The following is a 17,162-nucleotide window of genomic DNA, read 5'->3' on the forward strand; positions in this document are numbered from 1 at the left end:
TACAATTAGCTCAGGCTAAAAGAAGCACACCTACAGCTCAAGCTAAAAGCAAGTGTGGCCACCTACAGCAGCAGTTGAGCTGATGGGTAACACCTACTTAAGCTAGTGAAACTCAGACCCATGCATGCCCTGACCTTAAGCTACACTAAAAACCAAGATCAGCAAATTATGTAACCTACTTAGATCCCTCATTTAGCAGCAAAGGAACTATTCCCATATCTGCTGGTTACAGACTTGATTCATAATCTGTTGGGTTTGGGGAAAAAAAAACAAACAAAAAACACAAAAACTTACACTGAGCTCACCAAGTGAATGTGCACTGTGTCTGACATACCTGCTCTGTTTCAACAAAGTTAGCAACGTGACCATCATCGTTGGTTCCCCGGACGTTAAACCTGGTCCCAGCTCGCTCACAGCTTAGTCGTGAAATGAGACAAGCCTTTGCCTGCTTGTGAGCTGCATAAATCGTCCTTATCTCCACTCCTCCGCACATGAGACGTAACAACCAGTCATCACAATTCACTCCATAGTGCTTCAGATGTAAATGCAGTGACTGATTCCTAGCAGGAATAAAATATATGTATGGGAAGAAAATAAAGCACAGCTCAATTTGTTAACACCAGATGCTAACTTCTTATATCCTATGCCCACTAATACAAATGAGAAAAGGAAAAAAATATGTGATAGTTACATGATGTAATTCTTACTTAAACGTACTTAAAATAGCAGAGTTTACAAGGGAATAGCTTTGATGATGGCACAGTAAGAGTCATGAATTTTAACGATCCTAAAAAAAAACCCAAACAACTAAAAAAAACCCATAGCATCTGCTCTTCAACTAGAGAGAAAAAAAGGAGAGAAAAAACACTCCAAAGCAGGAACACATTCATAACCAATTGATTTTCAAAACTCTGTAAATATCAGTTTCATATAAGTGGCTATAAGTGTGGTTGCATTTTATATTGCATATACCTAATTCTAATACGAGACTGCTGAAATAAAAGGAAGACCCACAGTCTGGATATACCTATACATTAAGTAGTGCCCATTAATGCTGTAGTGAGTAAATAGAGCTGGGATTTGTTGGGATTTGTGAGACTTGGTGTTTCACTCTACTGGGGCTTGGCTTTTGATTTTCTTTGGAAACATTTGTTGTATAAAAGAGAAGTAAAGTTTTCTGTATAGCAAAAAGAAAAAAAAGCAAACTCTAGTAAGAAAATTGCTGACAGTGCCCGGAAAATTCTATTACAATTGCAAATACAGTTTGATGTAATGGCTGAAAGTATTTACTTTAATTTTAGCCTTTTCATTCTAAACTTCTAAGTAAGAAAAAATAATATAAACTTGTAACTTACCAAACATGTGAGCTGCTTTAAAAATATTCATTAATAAACATTCAAATCATGTGAATACTTTCATTTTACAAAAAAGTACATGGATGCATTACAACAGAAGGTTAAGAAAATGAACAACATTCCTCCCTGGGCAATTTGAGACTGGGACTTTTGAATAGAAAAAGCCCACAAGAGCTCACTGAAATGCAAAATATTTGGTCTTGGAATCTGTGATACTTCATCTTCCTCCTATTAAGACTGATTCTCACTGGGAGAAAAAACCAACAAAACAACAAAAACTGAGAAGTATTACATCAAGGGACAAAATGCAAGGCCAATCTGATTTGGACAGGATCAGCATGCATCATGACGCCTTGAAATACCAACCTACAAACAGCCCTTTTCCAGACACAAAGATAAATAGCTAGGATCCCTTAATTCCTTTAAATCTACTTTAACATGTAAGTCACTGAAGACTACAACTCATTTTCAGTACTGATACACATATTTGCTTTAACATAACAATCTGATCACGCTCCTCTATCTGAGCAAAACAGTGACAACAGTATTCCAGGGCTTCTTGGTGTCTTGCATATTGAACAGAAAAGTGAGGAAAGAGGTAGTTTTTCACTTGTTTAAAAAGCATGCTACCAAGTCTTCAGGACCCTTCCAATGGTCACGGACACGCGTATAATTTTCAACAAGATTGAAAAATAGGTGAGCAGAATTTGTTCACCTTTTCTAAAGTTCAGAATGCATCACTGGCATTATCTCATAGAATCAGAAAATCATTAAGGATGGAAAAAAAACCACTAAGATAATATAGTCCAATCATCAACCCATCCCTACTAGAACATGTCCCTAACTGTCATATCTACACGTTTATTGAACATCTCCACACTCTCCCTGGGAAGCCTGTTCCAATGAACCACCAGCCCTTCTGAAAAGAAATGTTTCTTACTGTCCAACCTGAACCTTCTCTGGCACAACTTGAGGCTGCTACCTCATCCTATTGCTACTACCTGCAAGAAAAGCCCGACACCCACCTTGCCACAACCTCCTTCCTGGCAATTGTAGAGCACTATGAGGTCTCCCCTGAACCTCCTCTTCTTCAGGCTGAACAACTTCAGCTCCCTCAAATGCTCCCAATCAAACTTGTGCTCCAGACCCCTCATAGCTTCACTGCCCTTCTCTGGACACACTCCAGGTCCCAGTATTTCTTGTAGTGAAGAAACCAAAACTGGACACAGTACACACAGCCTCACAAGTGCTGCATACGAGGGGATGATCACTTTCTGCTTATTAGCAGAAACAGCAGTGTTCCCTTAATCAAGAATTTTGTGTGAAAACTTGCACTCTATTGAAAGATATTCTGCAAAATGATAGTAAGTTCAGTGGCCAGGCAATGTGTATTGTAGTGTAACATACCTGCTCTGTTTTAGCAAAATTATCAACAACACAACTATCTGTGTGATAAAACTTTTACAGCCTTTCAATACGTGAAAACTTATTTGGAAACTACATGTTAAAAAAACCCCACCATTTTAGCATCCAAAACGGTCTTAAGATTAAATTTTTATTGAAGTTCCATTACTCACTCGTTTTAAAAAAATGAACACATTTATGAAGAACTAAAAGACACCAGAGCTGAAACATAACATCACAAAGACTCTTCAGACGATGTATCATAAAGAAGCAGTAAAAATCTGTCTCATCCAATTAGGAAATACCAAGTGGCCATAGAACATGATATCACTAAGATCATACTTATGTCCTCAGAGTTAAAACGATGCTCTTTAGCTAATTAATATTTGCGAGGCCTACACTTAAGAGCTGATGAAGACAGAGTTGAAGACTTAGCACAGCTCAGTTTGCACAGACATACACTAATCTACAGAACGTCTGATAAAGCACACTGTGAACTCACCAGAAAAACCTGTTGTCAGTGGTGTGCTCTTGCATGCTGCGGTGAGCATTAAGACTAAGATCTAAGCTGACACCAGTGGCAGACCACGCAAAATAAAAGTTGCCTGAATTCAAAACTTTGCGCACTTCTGAAATACGATCTTCGTCTGTTGATTCGATTCGTAACGATACGAATTCAGTGGAGGTAACTCGAAAGACTTCGGAGTCTTGAATCTTTCCCACAGACATGCATCCTGTTACTAGAACCAAATAATGTAGCAACGTGTCTCCTGGAAAAGCAAAAAAGGCACACGTAAGAGAATTAATCTTAGACTGTGATGCTGACATATTTATATTCTTCAGTGCACACGATCTGACCCTGACTTGGCTGAAAAAGTTATTAACATGAAGAAGCCATTCTCAACGTCAACAGAATAGAAGGAAACACAAATAGGAGAAACTACGCTGAAAGTAACAGGGATTGCGAAAAAGGAAGTTATTTTTGTCCACTCCCTCATTTCTGAGAGTGCTCCAAACTTGCAAGTTACTCTACAAAGACAAAAGAAAACAGCAAGCACAGTTCCTGTTCTGGAGATCCTGAGCTGTTCAGTTTTGCAGAAGCAACAGTTTTCTTTCCCAAATGAGAAATTAGAATTTTAGATAGACTTACTCACCTAGGTTTAATCTTAAGACTCCCAGAAGCCCATATGCATCCATTACTTTGGAGTAGGTATTCTTGATTGTATCTTTTTCTGCAGATGCTATGAAGACAAAACAAAAGGTTTTATGACGTTAAAGACTGCATGCTATGGTGCAGACAACGAATCTGTTCTAAACTGGAAATCCGAGTACAGCTATAGTGCTAATATACAACTGCAGGAAAGAAATCAGAATTTATGAGCACATGGCATTTTATAGTGAAAAATGAATATTTTATGACAATGTATGACACTCTATATTTTTAGGCCCCCCAAAAAGAAACTTGCATAATCCTCAAGTGATAGGTATTAACATTATCACCTCCTAACATAAAAAGGATCAAAACCACAAGCAAATTATTTCCATTAGACTGTTCTTTTGAAATTAAGGTAGTGCTAAATGCTTTTTATTTCTGAATAAATAAATCCATACTCTCCAAGAATAAAACTATGAAATGATAATATTATTTCCAGACAACTAGATTATCCCAAACATATTTCAACCAGATTTTGCTATGTTCCAAGGAAACTGTAAGTCTTCTGAGGCCAAAAGATGACAATATCTAAAATCCAAGTCTTTTTCCACAGAAAAAAAAAATGTTGGATTTGTAGGATTTCAGAAGAAATTGAAGTATATCTACTATTAGTTACCTAGGAGTTAATTTCAGCGTACACACTTTAGAACTCTAATCAGTTCTCGAAAAAACAGGCAAACAAGGTTGGCAGTGGAGCCAGGCAACAGCCTGCAGAGCAGAGCAGAAACAGGATCCCACCTGTCCTGAGCTGCTGCTTGTGACTGAGTCTGCTCCTGAAACACAAGGACTAACAATTTCAGTTGTGCCACTGGATCAATTGATATTTTCGGGTCATCAAGGATCAGCACCTTCTCCTTCCTCAAAAATAGTTAATATAGTTAATACCTTCTTCAAAAATAGTTAATATTTAATACCATAACCACAAAACCATATTTTGCTTAACTAGAACACCATCAGGCTGGGAAGAACAACTCTCAAACTTTCAATCCATTTTTCCCCAATGCATTCAATGAGATTAATACACTCTTCTAAACTCATCTTTTGGTAAGCAGAAAACTGCCGCACTCCTCCACATTTAAAATTATTAAGGATAGATGAGGTTTTCTTTCCAACTAATATCTTTTTGCAGGGTTTTTCTTATGGGAGCCTGGCAGCATTTAACAATATCATAAAACAATGGCTTTTTTGTCTTCTGTGGATTAACTCTGTTTTTCTCATTGCACAGAGCGCCTGTTATCCTTGCTAAGCCTCAATAAATAAATGCCTAAAGTGAATTAAGGAACGTGGGCTTTGCAAATTCGGATCTACAAAAAAGGCCAAGAGAGACTGATAAAGCAGTAAAAGGTGGCAAAACCAAAGAGAAAAATGAAACCAGAAAAACTTACTGTAGCCAGTCAACTATTATTATCTCAGCCAAGTTCCCAGGCACTATCCCAAAGCATCTAGGTTTTATGCCATGGTTTTCAATTACAGTATGTCTAAGCGCGAACTCTTCCACAGTCAGAGCTTAAGTACCTCTTTCTCATGCATTGGCTGATGCTCTGTCTTTTTTCAAAGCCAAAATTCATATAAGAAAGGGCAAATGCCTCAGAAGGTTCAGATCACCCTGTACTGGCCCTCCTCACCTGTCCCCACATTTCTGCCTCCCAGACCTGGACTTTAAGCACAAGGGGAATTTCAAGCACAAGAAATCAGCATCCATGATGCCCTACAGGAGGCAACCTGGATTCTGAAGATCTTTCTTGTGTGAGCTCTGCAGCTTAACTGCAATGCGTTTGTACCACCCTCCCCTAAGGCACACAGTGATTACAGCTTTATAACACAACCAAAATCCTAAGACAAGGTCCTCCCTCACTGAGTGAACCAGTTGGGTATCAGCTAAAGGTTCTACTATGCTGAGAGGGCAGTCAGGCCTTGTAACAGGCTCACCAGTGAAGTGGTTACAGCATCAAGCCTGACGAAGAAGCATTTGGATGACACTCAAACATAGTGTTTAAATTTTGGGCAGTCCTGTGTGGGGCAAGGAGATGGACTTGATCCTTGTGGGCCCCTTCTACTTTAAGATATTCTGTGATACCTCTCATTGTTAGCATTCATTAATCTTAAAAGAAGTTTGATGTAGGGATGACTGATACTAGCCAGTACAGATGACCACTAAAGGGACAACAAATGGTTATTCACATAAGCCTCCACAGCTACACTGTTTCTTTTCCCTTTTGGTTTCTTTTCCTCACTTGAGCTGTGGGGGCACTGTGAGAACCTGCAGCTCCCTGGCAGCCAAGAGCTACAGGCAGGGATTTCACTGGCCAGCACCCATCCCACTGCTCCAGGCAAGGAGTAAGGCAATTGAGGACAGCTCCACATTCCATGAAGACTGGCTGAGGCCAGGCCACGACATCAGCCTGCGGAAAAGATTTGGGATCAGGACTGATGAGGGGATGGCCAGGGCCACAGGGATGGGACATCAACATGCCTCGGTGGGCCCCTGACTGTGTAAGGCTTATAAGGAGCTGGAGGCCAGCCCAGCCGCAGCCTTGCTGGGGTAGGGCCTGATGGTCCTGAAGTCTGCTGCGGTGTCCTGAGACATGGGCAGGCAGGGCTGGTGGTGTCCTGACAAGATCCATCTGTGTTATTATTAAAACAGTGGTTGTACTGGTAGTTTAGACCAAAAGTCCACTCAGCCATCATGCATTTACAAGAAAGTATTTCTTAAACCAGTGCCTCCACCAGTAATAAACAAAAGCATGAATTTCATTTCATAGGTGCTAAAGGTAAAAAACAAACAAACAAACAAAAAAAACCAAACACATAAACACAACCAACCAGTCAGACCAGAGTAGATCCAGACTGGAATTTACTATTGACAGCTGCTGCACATGGCATTTCCCATTTCTGATGATGCTTAAGTTAAGTTTGTGGGTCTTTATCTCCCTCAGTACTAACAGGCTGAACAACAACAAAAATGTTCTGGAACTACTTGATTTCTCCCTACAACTTTTGAAGATCTGCTCCCTCTCACTTCATTCAGAATGCACAAAACCTTCAGGTAATGCTGGATACAGAAGAGCACATGAAATAACAAAGTTGTGTGGACAAGACTTCATCTTTATAGTATTGTATCTAGAGTATGCAAAGCCAAACATCACTTCTCTCTACGAAAAGCTGGAATCACCAGTTGTGTGAACTGCACAGAAGTCAAACCAAGGCAAAGCTAAGGTAATCCTGACAGAAGACGACAACATTTCCAAGAGTGTTTCCTCATTTCTTCTGCAACATTCTTAACAAATGAGAACATCTCTTCCCAAATGACGGGCTGACCTGCAGCCATGAGAACCCTTTTGACTTCGATTTATGAGCTCCATACCTTGAAAAACGCACAGCTGATATAAACATCTACTCAGAGAAAGCAGAAACTCCTGCAAATTAACAAGTTTACTTCACTCTCAGAAAGAGACCTTTCTATTTATTTATATTTAGTTGGACGTAAGCAAATATTGAAGCTATCTGAACAAAATAAAACAAGCTAAACAAACACTATGAAGAACGAGTCAAGGCATACAACTTCTGAAGACAGCAATTTGCAGTTAGAATGCAATGCAGAAGTTCACAGATTTTTAAATTACAAAGTATGGGGCACTTAACAGTAGACATAATTTAAGTGTCTGTGTATAAAGATGGAAAGAAAATATTGTGAGGCAGTATTCTTCTATTACTTGTTATTTAATAGGACAAAAAGACAAACCCACAACATCTTTAATGCGGCTTTCAGGTCAAGTTTTAATGCATTCTTACTGAAAGCCATCAAGACTCTTTGCAGAGTCAAGAGAAAAGGAATAAAATAAGTCATATTTATTAAAAACTAAAAGGCCACAGTATTTTTTAAATGGCCATGTCTCACTTGCGTGTATCTGCAGCATCACACCTTATCAGCCAATGACTCACATTTAAGAAAGCTGACTGATCAAACTGTTTTACAGGGATTATATCAGCTGTCTTACTGCTACACAAAGGAAACTCCATTAAAAACCCTGTCTTTGGGACAACTTCAGGTGCACAATCCATTCTGTTTAATTCCCTGTTTAAAAAAAAAAAGTTTTACAATTTTTATAAGAACTGTAAAGCTAAGATCACATTTAGGCTCTCTACAGTTCTTTTCTCAGTGGGTTCACAAGGTATCACTGACACGTGAACTAGAGCAACAACTTCCAACTAGAACATGGGATACCTCCTGGAATTATAGTTAGCTCCTTCAGAAACAGGACCATTCTCATTTAAGTTAGAAGAGGGAAAAGAAATCATGCAGTTGCCACTTTAAAATGCTCAAAATTTGAGAAATGTATGATTTTTAATTAATTTTTTTTTAATTATTCTTTAGCTGAGCATTTAAGATTGAGATTTTTCAAGCTTTTTGTCAAATTAGGACAGCTAAGACTTCAGTATTTAAATGAAAACTAGTAGTTCAATATTACCACATATGGGAGACATTGAAGTCACTACCTTCACTTATAACTCAACCAACTGAAGACCCATTTTGATCCTTTTGATACTTCATTGATGTGAATAGATTCATAGCAAATTGGAAGACAGATGATATTTAAATCTATCATAATTAATACAACTGTTCTGAATTAGCACAATTACTTTTTTTCCCCATTTTCTTGACTAGTTCAAATTATTAGGTATACTATTTCATTTCAAATAAAAATATAGACAATACTGTCATCTAGAGATGTCTTAAAGAGACTGAAGGGAGGAAATACCAAATAAATCACCTCTAACCAAAAAGAAAAAAAAAGAAAACAATCCACAGACATTTCCAGATGTTAGCAATTACATTTAAATAACACACAACAAATACAATGTTTGGAATAAGACAAAAAAGTTTGTTAAAGATTAGCTGACAAAATGAATGGTTGTTTTAAAACTATATTTCAATATTGTGCAAATTTACCCTACTAATAACTTCAGAAAATTTGCTTTTTAATCACTGAAAATTGGGAAAAAAAAATAAATAAAACTGGCCTACTTAACAGCCTATAGTTTTTAATCATGTTTGAGTTTTCTGACCCAAGTACATGTTTTTTTTTCATTGGAAACAAAAATCTATAGCTTTAATAATCAACAATGGTGTTTCTTTTATTCCCCTGTACCAACTGCTTTGATTAAAATATAAAAAGTATCTTACACAAAGGCGAGCTTTTTGCCTATCAGTTCTACACAGGTTAATTTGTAATACCATGTACAATTACAAGATTTTCCATTTAAATACATGCTAGCATGCAGTAAATCTCCCAACCTATCCCAAATGTAGAGATGTTAATTAGTTTTTCTAAATAATGTCAGAGTAATTTCAGAAGAATGTAAACTAACCTTAACAGTCATTTAATTAGCCAGAACCATCGTTCGCTGGAAGTCTAGTAGGGCATAAGCCAAGCCTCTTACTATTGCTTCTGTGCTAACTTTGAAATGAAAACATACTGCATTGAAAAGGGAATGTTTGAGAACTGGGGACCAAATTTTTATAGCTCCATTATGCCATTCAAATAGGTCCACCCAGACAAAAATTACTGCCTCCACCGATCTCCTAGGAAAATTCTTATTGTAAATAAAAACTTTTCCAAGTGTGCTAGGCTAACATATTTGGTCTTAGTTGAATCATGTAGTTTTGTTGGAAATGCCTGGAAAGCAATGAGCTGAGCATCTTCTCTGCAGATTTGAAAGGAGATAATTCTGATGACAGGAGGACAGATGACAACTTCCTCCAGCAGTACGGCTGCACTCGGTGTCCGCCATCACTGTTGCTTCCCTGCAGCTTCCAAAACATCTTAAGATATTGTTTAACAGGTAGGCGTAGCCCAGAAGATTACATTGAGTCAAAACAGTAATGAGAGAGGGGGGGTGTATATGTATATGCACATATACACATACACACACAGATGCACTGATACATACATGCAAATACAAAACCTTATTTTGAAGTATTCCATTATGAAAAACAGCATGTAGAGATTTCTAATGAAACAGTCTCCTTTCCTAATTTTAAGGGGATGAGATTCCATTCAAAATGCTGCACTAGCATTATTTGTGAGAAAGAAAAAAACATCACACAGTGGCATGTTGTGTTACCCCCCTTATGATTATGCACACACATAGACAGAGCTCAAATGTATCTGTCGTTATGTTTCTTTTCTGGGTAGCTCAGTTTCCTAAACCATCACCAACCCAGAGCCTCTTGCAAAACGTTTACACCTCCGTCTGCTACTGTGGATAGATACAACCTATCTGGTACTTCTCCTCCCAGTGCAGTGCATCAGAGTGTTTGAAGTGGAATGTGAATGGGCGATAGTGCTGGGACACCCGCAGCAGGCGTAGGCTGTGACAGTTCTTCCTTTATCTAGCTCTACAGAAAGAGCAGGGTGGGCACTGTGCCTCTTCCCGTTCACACCTGCTCCCTTTTCAGCTTTGCATGGGACCAAACTCCAAATACGTGCATAAAGCTGCAGCTCTCTGTGCTTAGGGCTCAGTATTTTCCCAAATGACAGAACATTCTCCTTTACTCATCACAGGCAACAGGAGTAATAGCAGCTTCCCACTCCTTTTGCTGTGAGTCACCAGAGAGAGAACACTCTCCTGTTCAATCAATGAAATCTCCGCAGGTAAGATACCTCATTAAAGACTCCTGTTTCAGAGAATAAATAGACCACCTATTTTACGTGCCAAATAATCAAAAAAAAAATAGATCCTCCAGGTAAATGCTAAACAAAGAAGCAGTCAAGCTGCTGACACTTAAAACCGAATACTCTTACAAGGCCTTGAGAAGCAAGCTGGCAGGATCCTTTCAGGCTTCAATATCCTGGGTTAACCTGGTACTAGGAGTGAGCTGATCAAAGAGGTACTCGGTATTTTTATGTAAGGCAAGCAAAGTATTTCTCAGAGCTTTTGGTCACACTAACACTGACTAATGCACATAACAAGCAGAGCACAGAACACTTCCAGCACAGGCATGGCTTGGACTGCTTCCATTTTAAGACTGAATGATTATGCAACAATAACCCCTGTGAACTACCCCTTCTGCCCTCCTCCTCTCTTCTTAAATAACACATTCAGCACAAATACAACACACATTGAAAAACCATGCAGCATATGAACTGTAGAGCACTGCATACAGAAGCCAAACAAAACTCCCTGAATTATCTTGCAATGCTTTGTTGAACGTCGAGGGGATGAAAGTTAATACCCTTATCCTTCCCTCAGCAAAATGACAGATGGACAGATGGACTAAGATGACATTTAAGGCATTGGTAAGCTTGCATTCCTTTCTCTCAGCCCAGTTCAAGTTCTGATTACTGCATTACTGTGCATGTGTATTCCAAAAGATGAGGTTTACTGAGGTTCTAAGAACTGAGTCACATGAATCACTTTCGATTCTGAGTGTATTTCACTGGGTTGCACGTATGTTATGCATTTTACAGCCAGGCAGGAGCTATGATCAGGCATAAGGCTAAACAACTAATGTTCAGTATTTAATAAAATCTTCTGAAAAAACGCCTAAGATCAGTACTGTCATTCTTTGTAGTCCCTAAAAAACGTTATTTCCATCAGCAAAACCAAAAAAGTTTTTAACAATTTGCAGTCATGTTGTTCTGGATCTATGCATATTTGTTATGACTATTTTTCTACCTGTTTACATGGATTTTTAAAAAACATCTTGAAAATCTTCTCAGAATTTCTCATTAACATTGGCTACAAAGGTAGGTTTGTACCAATATGCAGAAATTTGTGAGGCTACAGAGTAGAAACTTCCGATTGGTTTCTGTGAGATCAATAAAGAGATGGAGTAGTACTTAACAAGCCTTAACCAAATGCTGATAATTGTACTCCTTGAAACAAATATGTAAAAAAAAAGTCAAACGCAAGCAGAATAAAAGGAAAATAGTCTAAACAAGGGAAGTTTAGCACATTTCTGCTATCAAATCAAGGTTATTTCAACCATTAAAAGAATCATTCAGTAAAGAATTTAGGTGTATGAATTAAATGAATTAAAGCAAACTGCCACAGCTTAACACATTGGGAAAATAAGCCCACCTATCAGATTGAGCAATTCATGATCTTAAGTTACTGAAAATAGTATTTAAAGTAACTACTCATACTAGGCATAAATATTTACTATATTGCAAACTACCAATCAAAATACCAAGGACAACTCTTACAAAGTAGTAACAAGCTATCACTAAGTACAGGATCCAAGAAGAGCTAGGCTTCTGAAATTCTTTTGGGTTTTAATTCCTGTTTGATTACAATGTGAGGCAAAGGAGAGGGCAGAATTTCAACACAGATATAAATAGTGAATTTCTAGAGAAGACAGTCTACTCGGCTACATGCACTGTATCACAGCACAAGAGGTCATTAACTCATTTGATTTTTTGAGCATAACTTCCATGAAGAAATTACTTTGAATACATTCCTCCTTAGGTACCTTAAACAAATGCACTAATTACTGAACATATACTAAAATAAAATATTTCCATAAATCTTCACAACATTTTTCCCATACTGTACTGATCTCACTAAGCATGTTCTCTAGTTTCATGATAAGACACTTACTTCCAGCCCAAACCACACTACACAATGCCTTTCAAATACTGCTGGCAAGATAACTTGATATATATTAAGAAGAAACTGGATCAGTTAAAAACAATTCTCAAAATATGGGAAGAGAGCACTCATTGTTTTTGACCTGAATAATCATATGAGTTAATTTCATTTGTAATGCCAACAGTGCTAGCACGTCCCACTGCTAGGCCTGTAACAGATCATGGCAGCTTGTCCAAATGGCACATTAACTAAGGTACAGATTGAGACACAGGCTGGAAAGCACCAGCTCACACAGCCGGTTCAGCACAAACTACAGCCTGACTTCTGAGCACTTAACTTGTAGGACACAGGGACAGCCAGGTGCCTCACAAAGAGACAACGCCACAGCCCAGGAACACATTAGGCATACAAACAATTGCAAAGACTAAAGATAGGGAATGTATCTCCAATCCTACTTTGGAACTCCCACTTCTAACCTTCGGCCTTGCTGTAGGAGGGGACGCACTGCCAGCTCAGCCCACTCTACCCTCTCTGGCCCAGAGCACCCTACGGGGAGATAACCACCCACCTGTGAGCCCTGTAAGGCTGCAGGCAATGCATCACAACCTCACACCAGGCACCAGGGTTAATTCATCAAAAACTGATTCTTTCAAAAGAAATACATCCATAGTACTCAAGCTTTCTATAAAAATAAAAAACAAGCCTAGGAACTCTTTGCAATCTGGTGCTCAGGCCTTTTTACTGAAGAATACAAACCAAAGTACATTTTTAGACCCTATCTACAGGCTTTGAGGATCTTTTCTGCGTTTCATGTTTCAGAGCCCCCTTTCACCTATGACTTGAAAAACTAGAAGCACTCAATGCATTTATCACTGAAAGCATGTAAGAATGACCTTGCAATGCACGACATCTTGTTCCAAAGACTGACTGACATTATTGTGAGATGAGCTAACATGCAAATTATGGTGATAGGCTAAAAACACAGGTGCAACATCAATTTAAAAATAAAAAAAGCTATGAAAGTCATAATACAAAGTGAGATAAACAAACTAAGATGATGTACCATTTAAGAATACAGCACTTTGTAATAAAAAGTGCACCACAGATTTTGCTTTTTAATGAGTCATTGTGTATTCAAAGGCACACAATTGTTCAGAACCAAAGATAAGCAGACACTGACAGTTATTGGAAGAATATTTTGTATACATGACAATACATATTCAGGATGAAATCTAATTAAATGTGTAAAATTCTTTCTCCAACACAAAGATACGAAACATTTCTTCCATTTAAATCAGAAGAATCTCCATTAGCAAATAAAAACCAGAATTGCTATTTCTTCTATAGCTGTCATAAATAAAAACAAACAGCTTACGCAACGTTGCCAGCATTTTTACTGTAGTTATCAAAACATAACAACTTACAGAGGACAGCCACAGCTCCAGATTCAAACATGAGACATTCCTCTCTGTTTCTGGCTTCCACTATCACGCTGAACGGGAGCGGATCCAGCTTGTGATAGACACGATATCCTTTACTGAAAGCCATTTTGCCTTTATCGGTGGCAGTCCTGTCCAACACAAGATGATGTTAGTGAGAGCTTCCTGTGCTTCCAGATACCTTCTGCTGAACAGGTCTGACTTCCATTCTTCCCTAAGAATTTTACAGATCTAACAACAAAAAGAGAAAGAGAAGAAGAAAAAAAGAGACGCTCACTCTTTCTACCTCGTGAGATTTATTTTACCTTATGTTTCAAAGCAAATATATCTAAAGACAGGTTAAAGACAACATGCCGATGTCGCAAAAATGTCATCGCCCAGAGCAGCATAAAAGATTTATTTAAGATCTCCAGAACAACCAGAATTTCTTTCGCAATACCTAAACCAGATTTCTTCTCAGTGAAGCTGAAGATGAGGTTCTCCTTTAGTCGCCACAAGAGCATAAGAGCGGCAGCGACCTTCTGCTGAACACAGAAGGCCAGGAGCTTCAGTTTTACGATGCCTTTTGCTCATTCTGACCTTGTACAAGAGGACAGTATACTTCAAACAGTAAAGCTGCTAAGAGGCTTTGGAAGACCATACAGAAACGGTAACCTACTGCTTGATTTAGCTTTATAAATGAAAGCGGGGCTATGTCTGGACTTAAGCCCTCCCTCGCAGCGGCTGACGATTAGAAAATCGCAGCACCGCACGAGACAGACCGCTGACAAGCCGTAAAGGTAACACCTTCCTCCGAAGCGACGAAAAAAGCAATAACAAAGCGCACACCACCAGCAGCCCACCCAAACGTTAGGGACTGAAGCCGAAGAAACGCACAGCGCGGAGAGAAGCCGATGGAAAGCCGCGAGCAGGTTCCCAACCCTTCCCCCAGCCCCACGCCGGTAACCTCAGGGCTGACAGTGGCACCGACCTTCTGCCCCTCTCCTACCACACAGCCCGGTCCCGGCCGCCCCGCTCCCTTCCCAAGAAGCCGGCACCGGGCGAGCAGCCCCCGCCCCTCCACCTGCCCGGCGCCCGCGGCGCTAACAGAGCCTCCATCTTGTCTGGCGCCCGCGGCGCCTCCGCAGCTCGACACCCACGACGGCGACAGCCGAGCAGGCTCCTCCGCCTACCCGACGGCCGACCCGCAGATGCCGCCGACCCGCCCCTCCGCCGACCCCGCGCCTCCTCACCGGCCGCGCCAGCTGCCGCCCGCTCCGCTCCCTGCCGCGGGAGCCGGCGGCAACCTCACTTCCGCTCCGGCCCCGCCGTCCCTTCCGCATTGCGCCTCCCGCCACCGGAAGTCGGGGAAAGGCGTGAGGCGGCGGCGGCGCTGGGGCGGCTGTTACGCTCCCGCTGCCCTGGGGGCGGTGAGGGGGGGCTGCCTGTCAGGGCGCGTACGGGGCCGTCGGGCGGGACCCGAGCCCTAATGGACAAATAATACTTCCCCCCCCCCTCACGCCACGAAGTTCTCCCTCTTCTTTGAAAGCCGATCGGCTCCACTGCCGGCTCCTTATTTATTACAGCAGGCAGAAATGCGGTAGGGACAGGCTCCTGAAGGGCGGTGCGCTCGGGAAGATGTGCGCGAAAAGTGCGGTGTGGGCATGGCACGTGTCGGTGTACACTGAGACACGGCTCGAGCCAAGCCTGCTGCTTCATGACAGGCTTCAAAAGTTTCGCCTCCAGTCCTTAGACATCGCTTTGGAAATTTCCATCCAGCACGTAAGTGGAGGAGGAGCGCTGCCTCACAGGAGCTCTGCTGAACTGTGCCGAGTTTTGTTACAAGCTGCAGAGGAGACTGCAGAACAGGTTCAGGAGCTTCGTCATAAAATTAAGAGAAGTGGAATTCACAAAATCCCGTTTAACTAACTTAATTTCCTTATAGGACAAGGTTACCCAACTAGTTGACCATGGGAAGCCAGTAGATGTAATGTTTTAGCTTCCTGCAAAGCCCAGTATTTTGTCCAAAGCTCCAGGACAAAATGTCCAGCATATGGCTAGGCAAAAATATGTGATGGGTGAACACTTAGCTGATGGGCCAGGCTCAAAGGATTATAATGAATGGAGTTCTGTCAGAATAATGGCCAGTCACTGGTGGGATTTCACAGGGTTCCATTTTATGGCCGCTTCAATATTTTAATAAACAACTTGGATGTGTGTAGAAATTGAAGGCATACTGGTTAAGTTTTTGGACAACACTGAACTGGGAGGAGCTGTTGACTCTTCAGGGTAGAGAGGCCTTACAGAGAGAGCTTGACAAATGGGAGGGCTGGGCAGTCAGCGGCTGCATGGAGCTGAACAGGAGCAAATGCCGGAGGTACTTGGCAAGGTATCACTTAAATCTTAAGGCAGAAAATAAGACAATACTCAAGAGCTTTGTTGAAATTTAGGCTATGAAAATATGGGTTTACATACGTATGAAGAATATCACACTGAGTCTTGGAGATACATCTATGTATGAAAACATTTAAATATGCACATAAAGCACGAAAGTGGAGTCAATGGGACAGTCCACATATATGGAAAAGAAAAAAAAACTTAAGTCATTACTTGGAGCAGAATTTAAATGGCAGGCTCTTGGATTATTAAATATGTTTATCTCTGTTTTATTTCCATCCATCCATTTCTGAATATTTATGGCAAGATTTTTAATTACATACAAAAATTAAGTGCTCTTGAACAAGAAATAATATTTCATTCTGCAGATAAATCCAACCAATAATTGCATGGCAAGGCTATCAAAAATTTAGTTTGGAATACGATATGCAAGGGAAAAACACTCATCTCTGATCCATTCTATTGAGTTTCCCAGAAAACCTCAACCGTCCTTCTTGCAGCAATCATTTCTGAAGCCTCCTCACAGTTCCCTTTTTTGAACACACCAGACTTTTGCAGGAATATTTAATTTTCACTGAGGCAACTAACAAACCTGGGGGACTGCCTTTTAGCTTTATCACTCATAAAAGGAGAGCGCAGCCAGCTGAAATATAGCTCATGAAGCCACTAAACCAAAGCACTATACCACATAAAAACTGCAGGTGCAGTTTTCTCTCTTCCCTATATGTATATGTATGTATATTTAGTGTTCCTTCTAATACGTGTTTTTCGTAGAATAAC

The 17,162-nt window shown here is 40.2% G+C and overlaps 1 protein-coding gene across 7 annotated transcripts in view; it reads right to left on the bottom strand.

Moving 5' to 3' along the window:
• The window catches only part of SYNJ1 (synaptojanin 1), a 60,957-nt gene extending 45,601 nt beyond the window's left edge, over positions 1-15,356 (bottom strand). For 5 of the 7 annotated variants that reach the window (XM_085242064.1, XM_085242056.1, XM_085242048.1 and 2 more), the window contains exons 1-5: positions 15,239-15,355; positions 13,992-14,237; positions 3,914-4,000; positions 3,262-3,529; positions 335-560 (exon numbers count right to left, since the gene is read on the bottom strand). In XM_085242064.1, the coding sequence (XP_085098190.1) occupies positions 335-560; positions 3,262-3,529; positions 3,914-4,000; positions 13,992-14,115 (705 nt within the window). In that variant the 5' untranslated portion in view covers positions 14,116-14,237; positions 15,239-15,355. Of the gene's footprint in view, positions 1-334; positions 561-3,261; positions 3,530-3,913; positions 4,001-13,991; positions 14,238-15,238 lie in introns of all 7 variants that reach the window. The other 2 variants (XM_085242033.1, XM_085242021.1) reach the window with 1 other exon arrangement.
• Positions 15,357-17,162: the final 1,806 nt, after the last annotated feature.

This window comes from Meleagris gallopavo, chromosome 1 (genome assembly GCF_905368555.1).
Source record: "Meleagris gallopavo chromosome 1, MGAL_WU_HG_1.1, whole genome shotgun sequence".
NCBI lineage: Eukaryota > Metazoa > Chordata > Aves > Galliformes > Phasianidae > Meleagris > Meleagris gallopavo.